The 17,041-nt window shown below is 36.6% G+C and overlaps 1 protein-coding gene across 9 annotated transcripts in view; it reads left to right on the forward strand.

Moving 5' to 3' along the window:
* DMD (dystrophin) overlaps window positions 1-17,041 on the forward strand; it is a 1,137,330-nt gene that overhangs the window by 1,007,330 nt on the left and 112,959 nt on the right. For all 9 annotated transcript variants that reach the window (XM_088068904.1, XM_088068916.1, XM_088068923.1 and 6 more), the window contains 2 exons: window positions 998-1,076; window positions 13,529-13,589. In XM_088068904.1, the coding sequence (XP_087925030.1) occupies window positions 998-1,076; window positions 13,529-13,589 (140 nt within the window). The remainder of the gene's footprint in view (window positions 1-997; window positions 1,077-13,528; window positions 13,590-17,041) is intronic.

Genomic DNA, 17,041 nt, shown 5'->3' on the forward strand with positions numbered 1-17,041 from the left:
CCTATTTGCTTCCTTGTTATGTATATCACAATTAGGCAAATTAAAACACACCTGCTTTGCCAGTGTTGATAGAACACTTTCTTACAGGCAATATATAAGTGAACCTGCTTCCTATCAGTCACTTTATTTATTACATTTCAAAAATATTCCATCATTACTTTCAAGTATTTTTTTCCTTGTTTTTTCTAATCCCTTTCTTAGGTGTAACTTAAGGACATCCTTCTAGCAGATGGGCTATAAAGGGACTGGTAGATGTCAGTCATACACCAGGGAATCTCATTGTAACCATCCCCTTTTGGCTGCTTGCTCAATACTCCGCTTCACTGAGATTTTCAAGGGTAAAGATACAACCAGTCCTAGACTATTGTCTCTGTTTTCATGCAGTAAACCAACCCAAACATCAGGAATGTGTTCTTCAAAGGTCTGTTCCAAGGAAAGGGTTGAGGGGCTATGATTTGTGTGATATTTGAATTATTATTTGAATAACAGTGAAATGCCTGAACCAGCTGCTCTCTTTTGGTTAACCTCATTTCAGCACTTGGTTAAAATATGGTTGTCCTGTCTCCACATTAAAAAAGATTACTTTTCACATGCTGATTTATAGTACTGTAATTTCAAAAGTACTTTAGAAGTAGTTTCAGAAAAGTACTAACAGATGGATGTTCTGACTTGCATATTGACAAGAGGCAGTCATACTCTGCAGGTACATAGAGTCAGGGCAATTTGCTACACCTTTATTTATCAGCCTTTTCATTTTCAGCTTCTTCTAGCATCAGTTAAGACTGGGGACAACAAAAAAGAAACAAACTTTTTTTTTACCTTTCTTTTTTTTCCAGTGACACATTTAATCTCATCTGAAGACCCTGAAGGATAACAATTGTTGCAGGAAACGTCTTAATTTTAAACTGAATGTCCACTAATAAAAAAATGATCTGACTATAATTGCTCTTTGTTTCTTGTCTGGAAAAGAGTAATTTTTTTTCTCCTCTCTTAACAGGTGGCCGTTGATGAGCGCATCAAGCAACTGCATGAAGCTCACAGGGATTTTGGCCCTACATCCCAGCATTTTCTTACCAGTGAGTGATTTCTCACTTCCCATTCTTCTTGTGCAGTTTACATACACTTTTAATTGATAATTTTGTAGCCATGTGCTAGTTGTTGTTGTTATGATTTTCTATTTCAGATTATGTTACAATTGTTTTATTTTTTTTCCCTGGGAGCAAAGGAGCGTGATATAATTTCATATTGTCCAGGTCCAGAGTAAAAGGAAAACATCTGCCATTATCAACTCTCTTTGTCCCCACATCTATCTCTGCAAGGCTCATCTTCATTGCTTGGGGGTTCCCTTTAGGTTTAGCAAATTAAAATTATGTTAAAATGAGTTTCTGATTATTTTAACCCGGAAAGGATTAAAACCCCCTAAAAACCCCCAAAACAACACAAATTTGGTTTATCTGTTTAAAGAAACGTTCAGCTCCAGAAATGGGCGAAATAGGACCTGCAAGAAAAGTATTTTACAGGGTTTGATCACTTAGCAGAGCAGTGAGAGGATCAAAACCAGGGTGGGAAAGTTGGCAGAAGAATGGCTGCTAAATAAACTTTTTACAACTCTGCATAAAATATAATTGCCAGCAAAATTCTCACTTCACCTCCACACACATTCTTTTATCAAGGATGTTTTGAAGTACACTGAAAGACAACTTGAAACACCTTCAAAGCTCCGAGGCAGTGACTAAAGTGAAGCTTCTTAAAGGCCATGTCTTTTCCATTGTACTTCAATTAAGGAAAGTAAACAGTAAAGCTTTATTTAAGAGATTATATCAGCAGAACAGAACACAGTCACGGGATAATGGTCCCCTACATGCAGAGGGACAAGCTATCCAGACATCGGAAATAGATGTTACTATTATTGCACAGCTACGTTCACAGTGGGATAGAGGACAAACTTTTCTTCTGCTGATACTGCATTGTCATTTTAATAGGTTAACCATTTTCCTGCTGAAGATCTCAATGGGAAATTGAAAATTCTCAGCAGGATGACCAGCAAAATCAAAACCAGGGTTGGTATTGTGCCATATAAGACTAATGCAGGCTGATTCAACCCTGGACCTTTTTTTGTCAAATGATGCTCCTGTGGAGAAATAAGGCCTATTTTCATAATTTCTGTTTCAAACCCACTTTCCTGTAACTCTTGATCACTGGGAATATTTTATCAGCTCAATATATATAAAATATATAAAAAATATCAGACTTGTCAAGACTGAATGTGCAAGAGTTACAAGTATGTGACATGAAAACAATGTTTAAGCAGATACCTGGTGGATTCATGGTGAAAGAATAAATTTGTAGGGTAAATTAAGCAAGCCTGGAAGAGACTAGAGTGGCCTGCACTGCATTATCACATTGATCAAGGTGTCTGTTCTCTGTGCTGGTGTTGAGTACAGTCAGACAATGGGTGTGGTTAGGTCCTAGGCCCATTCTGTGTTATTACTGATAAACTAGATTGATCTAAAAGACAACCAGTGTTATGACAGGCACCTCTTTTAGCCCACCCCCCACCAGTGAGACATTATTCTTCTGTGTAACTCATTAGAGCCAGCAAAGTGTGGACATAATTCTGGACATTTCATGCCATTTGAGGATCACCACAGGAAAAGGAGCCAGGTGAAAATGTGTTGACTTTGGAAGTAGTCAAATCACTTAGAAAAATGGGCATTTTATGTTCTTTTACATGTGTGTGCAAGTACATAATCTTACCCATGCATGCAAAGATTAGCTATTTGAAGCTCTGAAAACATCTGCAGAATCCTGAGTCTAAAAGTTCAGTCATTGAAAACTGCCAATAAATACATCAGTCCCATCTTTCATATGCACCAAATTCCAAAAACATCCACTATCATGTACTATCACTATGCCTGGGGAAAATACCCTGCTTTGACATGTTTTTTATGTGCTACCTCTGCTGCATCCCTACATGGATAGAAGCACATCTGTGAGACAGAGAGCGCTGCAGGAGAGAGTGCCACAGTCTCTGCCATCCAGGACTAGTGTTTTTTCTGCAGCTGTTCTTTTTGGGATGAACAAGTCAGACATAAAGGTTGACAAACAGAATCAGGCAGGTCATCTGAAGGTGAACTTAATGGCTTGTAAATTAGGTTTCAGTACATGGCAGACAGAGTCCAAGTTGATCAGTCTGTGGCAACAGCAGAGAAAAGATTAATCATAACAATTTTTATGGTTTTATTTTATAAGCTCAAAACTCACAGAGCATTTTTTATCTAAGGAGCTGAGATACACATGAGATCAATGCAAACTCAAATCAGTAAGGAAAATAAGCAATCTCTTGGCTGTTGCATATCTGGTTTATATGCCAGTAATAATCAGTTCATTCTCCCTAACTGATAATCAACTTGCCTTCTTCCATACACACTTGCTCATCCTTAGGTGCAAAAAATAATACCTGTTTATATCCCTATATAAAAAATTATCCTTTTATAGTTGATATTCCTTTAAGTAGTTCTGCAAAAATGCTGGTACTGCAGCCAAGGTCACATAAAATCAGTGACTGGATTACTCTGAAATCAGTGACTGAATTTCTCTCCTATCTGAAAGAAGTAAATATGATCTGCTAATCATGGTAACTTTCCATGTGTTTGTTATTATTTTATACATAGAAATTATAGCATCATCTGTCTTTTTCTGCTTGATTGAAACTGAAGCTGCATTGGGCTTTTGAAAACCTAGCACAAAAGTAGCGGGGGAATGATGCAGGGACTTCATATTTGTCATGCCCTGTGAGACAAGGAATCAAGTGGTAGTCCCTGTTTCTAAGCATTTGCAGCCTGTTCTAAGGGCTATTCATAGAGCTATTTCTGAAAGAGATTGGAAAGAAGGTGTGAGCTAGAGAGATAAGGAGTGTAAAAGCAAAACCAAAAAGTACTCTTATTTGTGGCATTTTAAAATTAGAGACAGTGCTTCTCCATTGTATTTTCATGCAGTTTAGCATTCTTTTTCCACTCTTTCATCTTTTAAATGACCAGGTGCCAGTGTTTATCAATGCTGTGGCATGGGATAATTCAGAGGTCTCCTGGTTGTAAGTTAAAGAGATAGTGTCAAATGGGATCCACTTGTTTCTCTCTCCATCAAGGCTTCAGTGGGCCTCAAGTATATAAGACTTATCAAAACTGGCCCTTACTTTTCACATGAACTTGCCTTTCTCCAGGCCTTCTACATTTTTTAATGGTAAAATTAAAACCCCCAATCTTTGAGCTTCTGACCTTCATGCTTTCCCAAACTCATTTTGCTCTGCCGATGTCCACAGAGCCAGTCCCAGCTCCAGCTCAGTTCATTCCTTGCCAAGGACACACAGCATTTACAATAGTTAATATACATCTAATGAATGTATTACATGGGCAAGACTTTATACCATGGATTTGTGGAGTGAGTTTGTTGGTTTTGAAGGACTTGCTGTTTAATTAGAATTATCTAAATCAGGGTGTAAAAACCCAGCAAAAATAAGAGTTTTCTATTAAAGAGAAACTTGTAAATATTTAGCAAAGTAATTAAAAGAAAAATCTGTGATCCTTTCATGGATGATGATGCTTAATTTGAGAATTATATACAGTAACTGAGGTGTGAAAAAGAGTATCTGCAAATTTTAAACATAATGCCAGCTCCAAAGTTTTCAGTGACTCCTCTGAAATAATTTTACTGTTTTGACTTCACTTTATTTTTCTCTGTGATTCTGTCTCTTACAAAAAATAAGATTCATTGTCTCTTGTAGGAAGACCTATCTATGTCACAATAGCTATTACTTTTTTCTGAGATGCAATAAATGAGAGCTAGCACTGATGTCAGATTGTTTCTCATATCATTTGCAGTGCTATTCAGCAATCACTCATACTTTTTAATGGCATACTTCATTCATGTGCATCGCTGGTGATTGCTGAAAAATACGTGTTACATCTTTTAAAACCATGATCAAACCTTGTAATTTACTGTCCAGCCCCAGTATGAGCCATCTTTTAGTAAGTATAGCATGTCAGTGAAGTGACTGCATGAAACGTACATGCTCACGGTATAACTGGCAATTACTTAAGAGTATAACTGGAAGATTCCAGTGGTTTCCAAGCTCATGGACTTTCACCAGTATGAAAAACCTGGGAATACAAGGAACAGAAAGAACATTTAGGTTTACAAGGCTAAAAGGCTGATATACCCATAGCCAAAATTTTGTGATTCATATTTCCCAGGCTATGAGCTTTTGCTGCCTGCATACGTCAGTACCAGACTGTTAAATCCTCACACCTAAATATGTGCTAGGACCTGGAGATACCTAAGAGGAGATGTGTCTTTCAGTTTTGGACTCGTAAGAGCAGCATAAAATTCAACACAAGAGGCAGCCTAATCAGCTTTAATTCAGAAACAGAAAGATGACAAATGCTGGAGCCACCAGTTTGTATTGCGAGTGATCAGAGTGCATCTGCTGCATTTTATATCAGATAATTGTTGCTTAAGAATAAAAATTACAGTGATGGGATTGGGTGTGTAACCTAGGTCTCTCTTTCTCAGGATAAGCTCAGAGCTGTTCAGGTTCAGATCTGAGTCTTTTTTCTTCTTATTTCTGTGCTTCTGTGGTCTCCTTCAGTTATCTAGACCACTCTCCTGAGAATCTGGAGATGTGGCTCTGAATTCCTTCAAGCTGGGAGAGGAGTCAAGTACTCACTTCTCCCACCTTCTGTGTTAGTGCTCAGATTATTATGCAAAGCAAAGACTAGGGAAGCTCTTGCACAGGCAGATGTCTTTAAAAGGGCAAGTCCTGCTAATTGAGACATCCAAGTCTAAAAGAGAGAGGGCTCTGTGACTCTTAGGACACTTTACCAATCCATCTGATAGATTATTTTCCAGTGCAAGCAACTGTACCTTTCTCTTATATTTCTCATTGCATACATTATATCATATTGTCTTTCAGATATACTCTTGACAAAAAAACATTGAAGACCATGTCCATTCATTCACATCCTTTGGAAAAATGGTTTAATATTTTCAGATATCACAGGAAGTGTTTTAATAGAAAATATCACCTGGAAGTAGAATAAAGATAGAGGATAAGTGGACACAAACAAATCAGCCTAACTATGAGAACTCCCTGAAAACAAAGGGATTTTATTATTGTGTTTAAATGTAGTTATAAAAAATTATTCATGTATTAATTGCATCTAAATATGGCCATAAGAGGAGCCTGATTGCTAGAAAACTGTTTTTCTACTTCAGTATAAAAGATCTACATACACTTCAGTATAAAGGAACTACATGTACTTCTGAAAAAGGACAAACTAGCAAAGTACCAACAAAACCAAATACATTTACAGGTCTTGCCATTGATGTTATCATGGTGAATTTCTAAGAACACTGGGCACCAATTCAGCCTCAAGACCTGTGTGATGGGTACATCAGGTTTAAAGTCAGGAAAAAATGCCTTCAGTCCATTTCTCTCTTGTTTAGAATATCATGGCCGTAGCTACAGCTTTTGATAGTGCTTGCCTTGGTCTGTCTGCTAAAAGTCTTTAAGGGTAGTAAAATATTGGCATATTTTGGGAGATTATATTTTTATTTACTTTTGGAATAAAACTAGTAAAAATAATTTTACAGTGAGCTTTCATTTTTTCATTTTGCATTATTCTCAAGAAAACCACAAAAATCTCTCTATAAATCCTAATAGCTTATTTGATTTGCAATAAAATTGTATTTATTGAATTCAAGTTTTATATTTATATTTTACTTTTTATATTTTTTACTTTTGTGCTAAGTGATCCTTTTAATATAATACATTGGGATACAAATCTCTGAAAAAAATGGTCAAGTCAGTTTTCAAATGATGATGTTCTCCCCTTCTCTTCACCCAGAAGCAAGAAATTTTTCCTTGTAATTAATAATCTGTGTTTTGGGGAAAAACAGTGTTCCAATAAAAAATATTTTAGAATGGTGATGAAAATAATCCAAATAATAATTTTAATTGTCTTTCTTGTGCTCTTGGCTTTAGTATGCCGTCTATTTTAAAATGCTGTATAATCTTTATTTTAAAGAAGAGAGATTTTTTGAAGGGAGTGAGTAGGAGATATCTTATTTTTTTATAGCAGCCTAATTAATTTCTGTATTTTATCCTTTTCTGGCAGAATATCCTATATTCTGCAATGCTTCATAATCTACAAGTAATCAAATATTATGTTTTTGCTCTTAATAAGATTCAAAAGATGTCTATTTATTGTCTATTATACTTTTGGCCTCTCTCTACTATGTTGCTAAGACTGATTCTTCTCTCAAAATTTTATAATCTTTTTGGACTTATATTGGATCTGTGAATCCAAATGAAAACTGCTTAGTTTTTTCACCCTGCCAGGTTTAACTCAGATTAATTTAACAACATTCCCATGTTGTCATGAGTTATATGTTGTGTTCAGTTTAGGACATTCCTTTGTCCTCAAAGGATCCAATAGGCATATCCTATCTATGAATATCAGAATTTGTCTGTTCTGTTTTGCTATGTAAGACATAGAATATTTACCAAAGATTTATTTTTCTATTTATCTAATTTCATATGCCAAAAATCACCACTAATTTGATTGGGCTATTTTATAACCTCATTTGATCAGCCAGCTTTAGAGACTTCATTTTTAAGAGCATAAGAGTGCAACAGAAGTTAGCACTGTGGAGTGCCTGTATCTTGGAGTACGTGGGCCATTATAGACTCTATCTGTATTTCTTTGCTCTATTTCATTCAGTATTCTGCTATTAAACAAGTAGGTTATTGAATTTTTGCCATTTTACAGTCATGTGACATTTAAGAAAATGAGCATTAGATGGCTTTTATATTTCATGATACAAAGTGGAATTTAGAAATTTCTGGACACTGTCCATTATTAAAGCATTATTTAGGTCTTACTGTAAAATGTTGATCCTAAGCTGCAGATGATAAATCTGAAGTTGGCCATAAAGATTCCAGCAGGAAATACAAGATGGAAAAGCCTCTTTTAACTCCTCTAAAATGACTGTCATAGTTGGCTCTGATCACATGTTGAATGTTTTAATGATTAAAAATCTCTTCTTAGAGATTTTCAGTTATTAAAGATGACTTCTTCTCTGGTTAGACATGGTCTAAAATGGTATATTTGGTAAATGTCTACATGTGTGCTACAGTGACAGACGGTGCTGAAGGTGTTTCAGGGAAGCAGTGAGTGTTTGCTTGGGCTTAAGAAGGGCAAAATCCAAGAGAGAAGGGGCTCTCTATTTCCAAAATGCCCATGTGCAGCTGGGGCTTGGAGCAGAATAGACCCCAAGCTGTGTAGACCTTATGAAAGGCAGGTTTTGGATGATGTTTCTGCCTTGTAGCTGAGTAGTTGATGTATTCTGACATCAGTTTCTCAACTACACCATGCAACATTAGACCTCAGTGCTACACAGCATGGTCTGATTGTTCATCAGTCTTACCTAGAACAATAAAACATTCACGTAATTTAGAAATCAATCTAAATCTTTGGTAGAAAAAACCTATCTTTTACAGGTGTGTAGTGACTTTTGTTGCAAAGGATCTCAAAGAGCTTGCAGGTTATGCAAACACTTCTGTTGTGTCACTGTCACGCAGATACACCTTTTGGAGGTGGCATCCTGCCAGCCTGTATCATGCACTGATTATGGTGGAGAAATATTGCTTTAGCATGTTCTCTAAGGAGGAAATGACCTCCTTATAGTCTCTGGAGAGCAATATTTTCTCATTTGCAATGGTGTCATATGAAAATAGTCAAAATGCAGTACTCAATGAATTTTCTTTGAAAAATTACACAGATGGGAAATTCTGATTCTTGGGGAATCAGAGTCTTTTCCTGATGCAAAGATCATCTCATAATTTTTTTTGTCCCTGCCTGCCTTTATCTGAAGTCCATACCTTGCTGCAATGAAAATAATTGGCATCAAAACAAACCTTATGTGAATGAACAGTTTCTTAACTCTTTGTTTTTATGAAGGTATTAATGATAATAATGCTAGGTAGAACAGTGTAAGTCACACAGGTCATGCACATAGAATTTCCAGGCCGAATCAGAGAATTATTATCATTAAAATGTGAAATGTGAATATAATTCAGCACCTTGCTGAGTTATAGACACTATGGCCACCAAACAAGATAGTGGGAATGTAAAAATGAGCTCACCTTTAACTACCACGATACTGAAAGGAATATACAATAAATATAACAAATTTCTAACAAAGTGAGAAAAAAAATATATGACAGAATATATGTAACAGTGTATGGACACTACACAATGCTTCTTTGTGGTTTCTGTCCAAAACCCCTTAGTGAAAAATTAAGTCAAAAAAATTATTTTTTTAATTTATAACTGAAAAAGTACACTCATATGGTGACTAAAAGTCTGTGCTGACTATTTAAATAAGGACCACTGAGAGTAACATTTAAATGTGGACATACCAAATTTACTCTTTGAATAGCTGAAGAAGAAATAGTTTACCATTGGTAAACATACATGTATTTTTCATTATGTTTGCAGTGCTAAAGTGAAATATTTATAAGATTATTTTTTGTAGTATCAAATACTATCATCCTATTTAATATTTCATCCAGATCCCTGCATAGATTAAAACAGTACTGAAGTTCAGAGACCCAGCATGCCACCATTTCATTATACATTCTGCCAACAAGTAAGAATGTCGGCTTACCATCAAGAACCGTGTTCACAGGCAAAACAATTCTCAGCTCTTAGAACACCTACAGAAAGAAATGAAACTCAAAAATTAGGTAACCATTAAAATGTATGTCAATGCAAATAAAGTGTAGGGAAATTTAAATTCACTCTTAAAATGCCCTGTATTTCGCTGTGGTATTTAATTTCAGTCACAGCATTGAAAGTAGCTGGGTGTATGGTAATGGGTTCTTACACTGTGCAAGCTCAAGCAATAAAACAGTTTGGAATTACTCTCAGCAAACAGGAAATGTCTGCTTCTTGAGTGCTGTAGCACACTGGGATACTAGAGCATATATATAAAAAAGTCTTTGCTAGCAAGACTTTTAGGTGGACTCAACCATTTACCTGCACTTGTTTTGTAATGGATAGTAAACCTGTACTGATAACCAAAGATAAGAAACATATGGTCTCAGCTTCTGGACTTCTGCCAGAAACAAAATGATTATTCTCTATGTATAGCTGTAAAAAGTACTGCACATTTTGTCAACTCAAATTTATGCAAGGTTAGAAACATCCAGGAAACCAGAAGTGTATTATAGACAGCTTCACAGCAACCTTTTGAAGGAATACTAAATCCAATTATGCAGAACATCACAGAATTGTTTGTTATTCCTATAGCACTTAGCTCTCATGAAAGCAAAAGTATTTGTTCCTCTTCTAATGGATCAAGAACACTATCATATGTAAGATTCTGTGTTAATAAGTTATGACTGCAAAGCTCTTACCCAGATTAATTCAGAAGCAACAGAAGAAATACATCTTCTGAAAAATACACAGCAATATATTCTGTCCTTTAGCTATTGAACTAAAAACAAATCTTAAAAGTGGAACAACTGTAACTTGGTAGTATTCCCACTGGGAATATTAATGATTGCTTGGGAGAGAAAAATGTAACAAGGTCAATTTTTAGTTAATACTGAAGGGTATTTTGTTTTCAAAAATGATAGCATAGTGTAATCTAATTCAAATTATTCCCCAGACAATGCCAATTGCCATGGGTAAGAGCCCTTACAATTGTCACTGAGTAAGCATTTCAAAACTGGCTGGTGGACCACATATTAGTGCACATTAGGTTAGTATTACTGAATGAAAGCATGTAAAGAAATCACATAGTAACTGATAGTGTAAAATTAAATAGTGATCTCTCTCTAACTCCTTGGCTTTTGTCTCCTACTGCTTTGTCTCCTACTACTCCATTCTCTAGAATGGAGAATATTGGATCAGTCATCAAAACTGTATTTATAGCAGTTTGTTTTCTTACAAGTAGAAAGAATATTTAAGCATAATGGTTAAAAATTTTCAATGAACTTGAAAATGGGGTTAAAAGTTATTTGGAGATTTTTAACATCAAAACATTACATGATATTCTATTCTTGTTACTTTTTGCATTTCTGCAAATCACATAACAAACGTATGTTTACATCCTTTGAGGCTGCAGCAGAGCACCGAAGCCGAGCAGCTGCAGCTCACGGTACCAGCTCAATGGACAGCAGCCTTGGCCTTCACAGCTCCTCAGCTGTGCAGCCCACAAACACACAACCAAAGGGCAGTGCCTGGTCCCAGAAGGAGTATTGGATCATATATAAATTAAGTGTATATTTCAGTATTTGTATTTGAAAGTGCATATGGTTTTGTGTTCCTGTGTTCATGGCCTACAGACTTCAATGGCAGTGCAGTGTGCTAGTTTCCCACGAGATCTAACACTGTAATTAAAATTCCGTTTCCTGCAGATTTTGAGAGTCACTCCTTCTTATGGTTCATACCTTTGAAATTTACTTTTCTTCTTTTAAGAACATGAATGTGTGTAAATGTAAGTAATAGGAAAGCAATGACACTCAGCTTAGCTACAGATGTCTGGCTGGGGGGTTGAAGACAACAGCAGAACGTGCAGAGATGTTGAGGCAGAATTTTTGGAATTCCTTGGCCACCAGCAATCTGAAACGGAATTATCATATTTATGGAGAGAGACTTTTCACAAGGGCATGTTTTGATAGGACAAGGGCAAACAGCGTTAAAATGAAAGAGGATGGGTTGACATTGGGTGTTAGGAAGGAATTCTTTACTGCAAGAGAGGCAAGGCACTGGAAGGCTGTGGACTCCCCATCCCCGGAGGTGTTCAGGATCAGGCTGGATGGAGCTCTGATTAACCTGACCTAACAGGAGGTTCCCTGCCCTTGGTGGGCAAATTGAAACTAGATGATCCTTAAGGTCCCTTCCAACCCTAAGCATTCTACGATTCTCTTTCTTCCAAATAAAGTCCTTCCTTTCCCTACCTTCTTAGCATTGTCCTAAATTTATATGAAATTCACTCACCCTCACCCCAGCCTGTATCCTGTTCTCACCAGCTCTTCCTTCTCCTCTTCAGACCACCTGTAATGGCACCAGTTTCTCCCATGGCTGATATGTGTGTCCTTTGTGGAGTCACTAGTCTCCCTCCAGCCCTACTTCACAATTCATGTGCAAAAGTAGCAAGATTTCCTTACACAGCCATTTTAGGAGCACATTTCATCTCTTTCCTCAAACTCTTATTTCCACACACTCCAATATGTGGGCAATAGAGAGAAACTATACTTCATTCTACGGACTGACTTCTGTAATCTGGTACAAAATAGATTGAATATGTATTTTGGTAGTTATTATTTGTGTGGATTGTAATTTGTCGATTTTGATAAAGTGGGAGTGGCGTGTCTATTCTGAGTAAGAGAGGGAAAGAAAATACAGCCAAATGCTCAAGAAGCGAATTCCTAGTTGTCTTGGTAACAATTTCTTTCCTTTGTAAACAGCAGGGGTCACTAAAAAGAAGGGTTATACTGGGTGAAGCAAACAGGCTTTTTTTTCTCCATTAGGTCACTTTTCATATCTTTTCTTTTAATCATTATATTAAAGAAAGAAAATTCTTGGTTCTACTTTGTTTGACAGATAACAAGCTCCTAATAAAAAAAATTATTTAGGCCCTGATTATGGCCTAAACTATAAATTATCTCTGCCTCTAAAAAAATAATTTATAATTCTTTTGTCAAATGAGTTTTATAAAAACCTCTTTTACAAAATATTTTCATTGTGTTGTAAATTGATGTTGGCATTTAACACTGTGATAATCAAGAGCGGGCAAAGTTATCTCCTCTCTATTTGTTGTGATCATACTATTATTTTCTCCATTATTTGGAAGGCAGGTTACAATTATTACAACAGTAATAATTGTAATAGTTATTTTAATGTGGAGAAAATAAAAATGTTTACCATTTAGAACAAGTCAGCAAGAGATTAGCAACAAACGAAATACTTAGATGATCTTTTATCTGTAACTTGACTCAACATAAAATGTAAACAAGTACATAATTGGGTTCCTGGAAGGATGGGAAGTGCTGACCACACAAGGAAAGAAATAGAAGTATTTCTTCTTTCAGTCAAACACTTTAGCAGGAGGAATCCTATAAAAGAGCATGCCAGAAAGATAGCTTGCTCGGTCTGCTTCATATCTGTTCTGTAAGCTTAGCTTTCAAGGGGTTTTTGTATTTATCTTTGCAGCTGAATGAGTTCAATTTCTCTCAGATTAGGACAGAAGTTTCAGAACAGCAGGTTAATCCTTCCTGCCTTCATGGGCAACTGAGCAAACAGACCTATATCAACGTGGCCGAGTGTAAAATTGTAATTCTAGAGATTAATGTTGTCTTTCCTGTTTGACCCCCACGTTTCTCTTCCAGGTATGTTGGTATGTATGAATGTATGTGAGCAGTTATTTATTTATTTGTTTGTTTGTTTGTTGTTAACAGCTTCTGTCCAAGGCCCCTGGGAGAGGGCAATCTCACCAAACAAAGTGCCGTATTATATCAAGTGAGTATCAATAGAAATGCATTCCAGCTGTTTACATTTCTTATTTAAGGGGAGAGTTAGTAATTTTCTTAAATGATTGTGAGCTGCTCCTACATGGGAAGCAAGCTTCCTAAATGGGAAGGACAAAAAGGAACAAAACCTGCAATACATTTCACAGAAGTGTGCTAGTTATCTAAAAACACAGTAGGATGCACTGATCTGTAAGTTGTTTGGGTTTATGCTATAAATCACCTGCAAATAAAGTAAAGCTTTGAGGTACCTGGATTATAGTTTAAATTGTGCCTTTGCCCTTTGTATGTATGGCAGGTTTTGCAAAAGCAAAAAAAACCCCAGCATTCTGAATTGCAGTTGTAAACATGATACACTAGGGATTTTTAACTCTAATTTTTAATGGCTTATAATAATTTGATTAATTAATAATTTTAATAATTTGTATAGTTTTAAATGCACATACTCAATACTGTGAATTCCTTTAGAGACAATACTTGGTAAAGGCCATAGCTGAGGAATGGCAAGGGGCAATTAGTTCCTAAAGCCTAATCTTTTTGAGTTTAGTTCCCAAATTAAGCTAGTTTGCTTTAAGAGATGTGTCTGCACAACAAATGAACATTTTTTTAAAAAATCAGAATTTGGAAATACCTGCTTCTCATGGTCTAAGTAGTGTTACCACACAACAATGAAAAAAGATGGTTTAATACATTTTTTTTCTTCTCTTTTGAGTTCTTTACCTGTAACATGTGCTTTGAACTACTTATCCTACTTCTGAAGGAAACAGGTGATGCTACACCAGCTATAAACACTGTAGTGCAAGTAACAAAGACATGGGTATTGTTTAATACACCTATTTCCATGGCTCCTCTTTATACTCCCTAAACACTTTGCAAGCTCAACTGGTGTCGCTGAAGACATTTGGTTACAGAATGCTCTTGCAGTGGCACTTCAGTTGCAACTTTCACAACAGGGTGAACTTCTACAGCAGCCTAAAAACAAGTATTTGAGTTATGCATGAAGGAAACTAAGTGTTCAGAGGTTCAGTTATACCTGGTTAAGCTGGTTTATTGTTGCATTAATCTTGTAAGTTGTCTGATGTTTGCATTTGGCTATGAATAATGAAACAGTCACAAAGAAACTGGAAAGCTCTGTCAAGAAGGAGGGGCAGTCTACCAGAGACAGGCTGGAAAGCAAGTCAATGCTCTGGCAGTTTATGGCACTAAGATGAAGGCAAAGATCCTCCTTTTCTCTTTCACATGGCATGACTTGCCATTATGGGGAGGGGAATTTGGCAATTCTTAAAGTAGGCACAAAATGCACTTCATGTTGTGCTTGGCACCTCTGTCTGTGACACATCCAGCAGCCAGGGGTAACCGTTTGGTCAATGCTGTTCTTGCTTACTCCTTCCTACTTTTTAGTCTTCTGTTCTAGGCTATTTACAAATTCAAAGGAATATATTTATTTTGTTCACTTTGAAAGCCATTTTAATAGCCATAAACAGTTATAGCATTATGCCGTGGATCCTGATTTAGGATCCTGCCAATTACACTAGCTTGTCACAAGTGAGTGATTCAGATCAAAGAATCACTGTCAGAGGAATTAACAAGAGTGGGTTTACTATAAATTTATAAAAGTGCATCTTAATCAAGTTCAATGGCAAGGTTCAGTCTATTAGTTACATTATACATTTTAGTACATTATACAAAGGAAAATCAAGTTCAAATCTATTTCAAATTATTTACACATTGACCAAAGAGCCAAAGGGTAAGGTAGTCATGAATTAATGGGTCATGAGTTTCTGAGCAGACCACCTTGCTTTCTAAAGTCCTGACAGAGCTTAGCTGTGGCTAGGTCCAGACTTAGTCTCAGACTTGGACAATGGCATATGTCTAAAGGAATTAACTACACGGATTTCATCAATATTTATTTAGCATGCTACCACCCACTTACCAAGGATCCATAAGTAAGGGGTTTCTCTGCCTGGTAAGGAAGGATTTCTTAGTCTCAGGAAAGGAATCTCAGTCCTTGACAGGAGTCCCAGATCCAGGGGAGAGTCACTGCTGTGCAGTCCAGTTGCAGTTTAGAGAATATGAATCGGACTCATCCAAAGATTGGTTGTTTGTAGAAAGGTCTCTGCCTTGACTCCTGAGAGTTGTCCCAGGGCTAGGGGAAGTCACTGCTGTGCAGCCACACTGCCCAGCAGGGAGAACTCATAGCCCTGAGGCTGTCAAAGCTATGGGATAGAGTGGTTGGGTTATAGTCAAAATAATACAGGAGGAAGGGTATGCATGAACCTCCTTGTACCCACAGCCTTCTTTGTTCTTTGATGAGAGACCCTTGGAAAAGCCAGCTGCTATTCATGCATTACTCACACAATCTGTGTTCCAAGCCCATGTGCATCAATGCTCCCTGGGTCACTCTGCCCCTTCAGGAGTTTCTAGAGGAGTTCTTGGCCTGGCTACAGCTCAGGTCATTACTTGCACTGGAGCCAGTACCAAATTACTGATAGTTTGGTTAAGGGGTCAAGTACGTCTGTCATACATCACTAGTTTAAAGTTTTAATTTAGCCACATCTTTTATAGAAAAACTTGCTGTCCTTGAGATGTAAAAAGAAAGTGGTCAAGTTTTAATGCATCTTACTGAGCTGATATATCTATTGCCTTCTCCTGCTATCCTTGGTCTTTCTTTTTTTTCATTCATATTCATCAATCATATTTCATATTTACAAAGAACTAAGTTGTTTTCTGTACCTCTTTGGCTTTTAAAATAAATACTTTTTTTTTTTTTAATCTTTGATGCATTACTTTTCTATTAGTTGTTAATTCTCTAAAAGAACTTCATGAGGCTAAGAAGATACAGGGAGCATTCTCTTCATGTTCACATAATTTTCTTTCTGTCATCAATGTAGAATATTGGTGTTAGCCCTCTTCATTAACCAGATTTGCTACACATTTTACTGGTTTTCATTTTATCTGGTTTTCCCTTGATGCTTAACTGCTCTCTTTCATTACTTTCCCATTTGTGATGATATTGCACTCAATAATCCATAAATCAGACAGTACTTCATGCTAAGTCTTCAGCACCAATGTTTATTTATGGTTATGTATCTTCAATCTGTGATTTTCCTGGTTAAAATTTAATTTGTATACAGCTGATTAATCTGTAGCAACTAGTTGCTTCTAAAGCTATTACTTCAAAAATTCCCTCTTGAGCTTATTCACATCAGTCAGTTTTAGGGTTTTTTGTTTCAAATTGTACTTGTACAGGCAACATTGCCATAGAGAATATAATTATCAACAGTGTACAACCCACTTCAGCTGCTCCCTGTGTCTGGCATTTGGTGGTTTCTTGGCCTGGTGTCAGCCTCATGAAAATTGCCTTTCAATGGCCTTGCATCAGCTGCTGCATTTCCTTCCAGGCTTTCACGTGCTTCCCTCCTTACGGAGATGACAAGCTAGACC

The sequence above is a fragment of the Pseudopodoces humilis genome, chromosome 2, assembly GCF_049639895.1.
Source record: "Pseudopodoces humilis isolate 2021_Gansu_Grassland_sample_001 chromosome 2, ASM4963989v1, whole genome shotgun sequence".
Classification (NCBI taxonomy): domain Eukaryota; kingdom Metazoa; phylum Chordata; class Aves; order Passeriformes; family Paridae; genus Pseudopodoces; species Pseudopodoces humilis.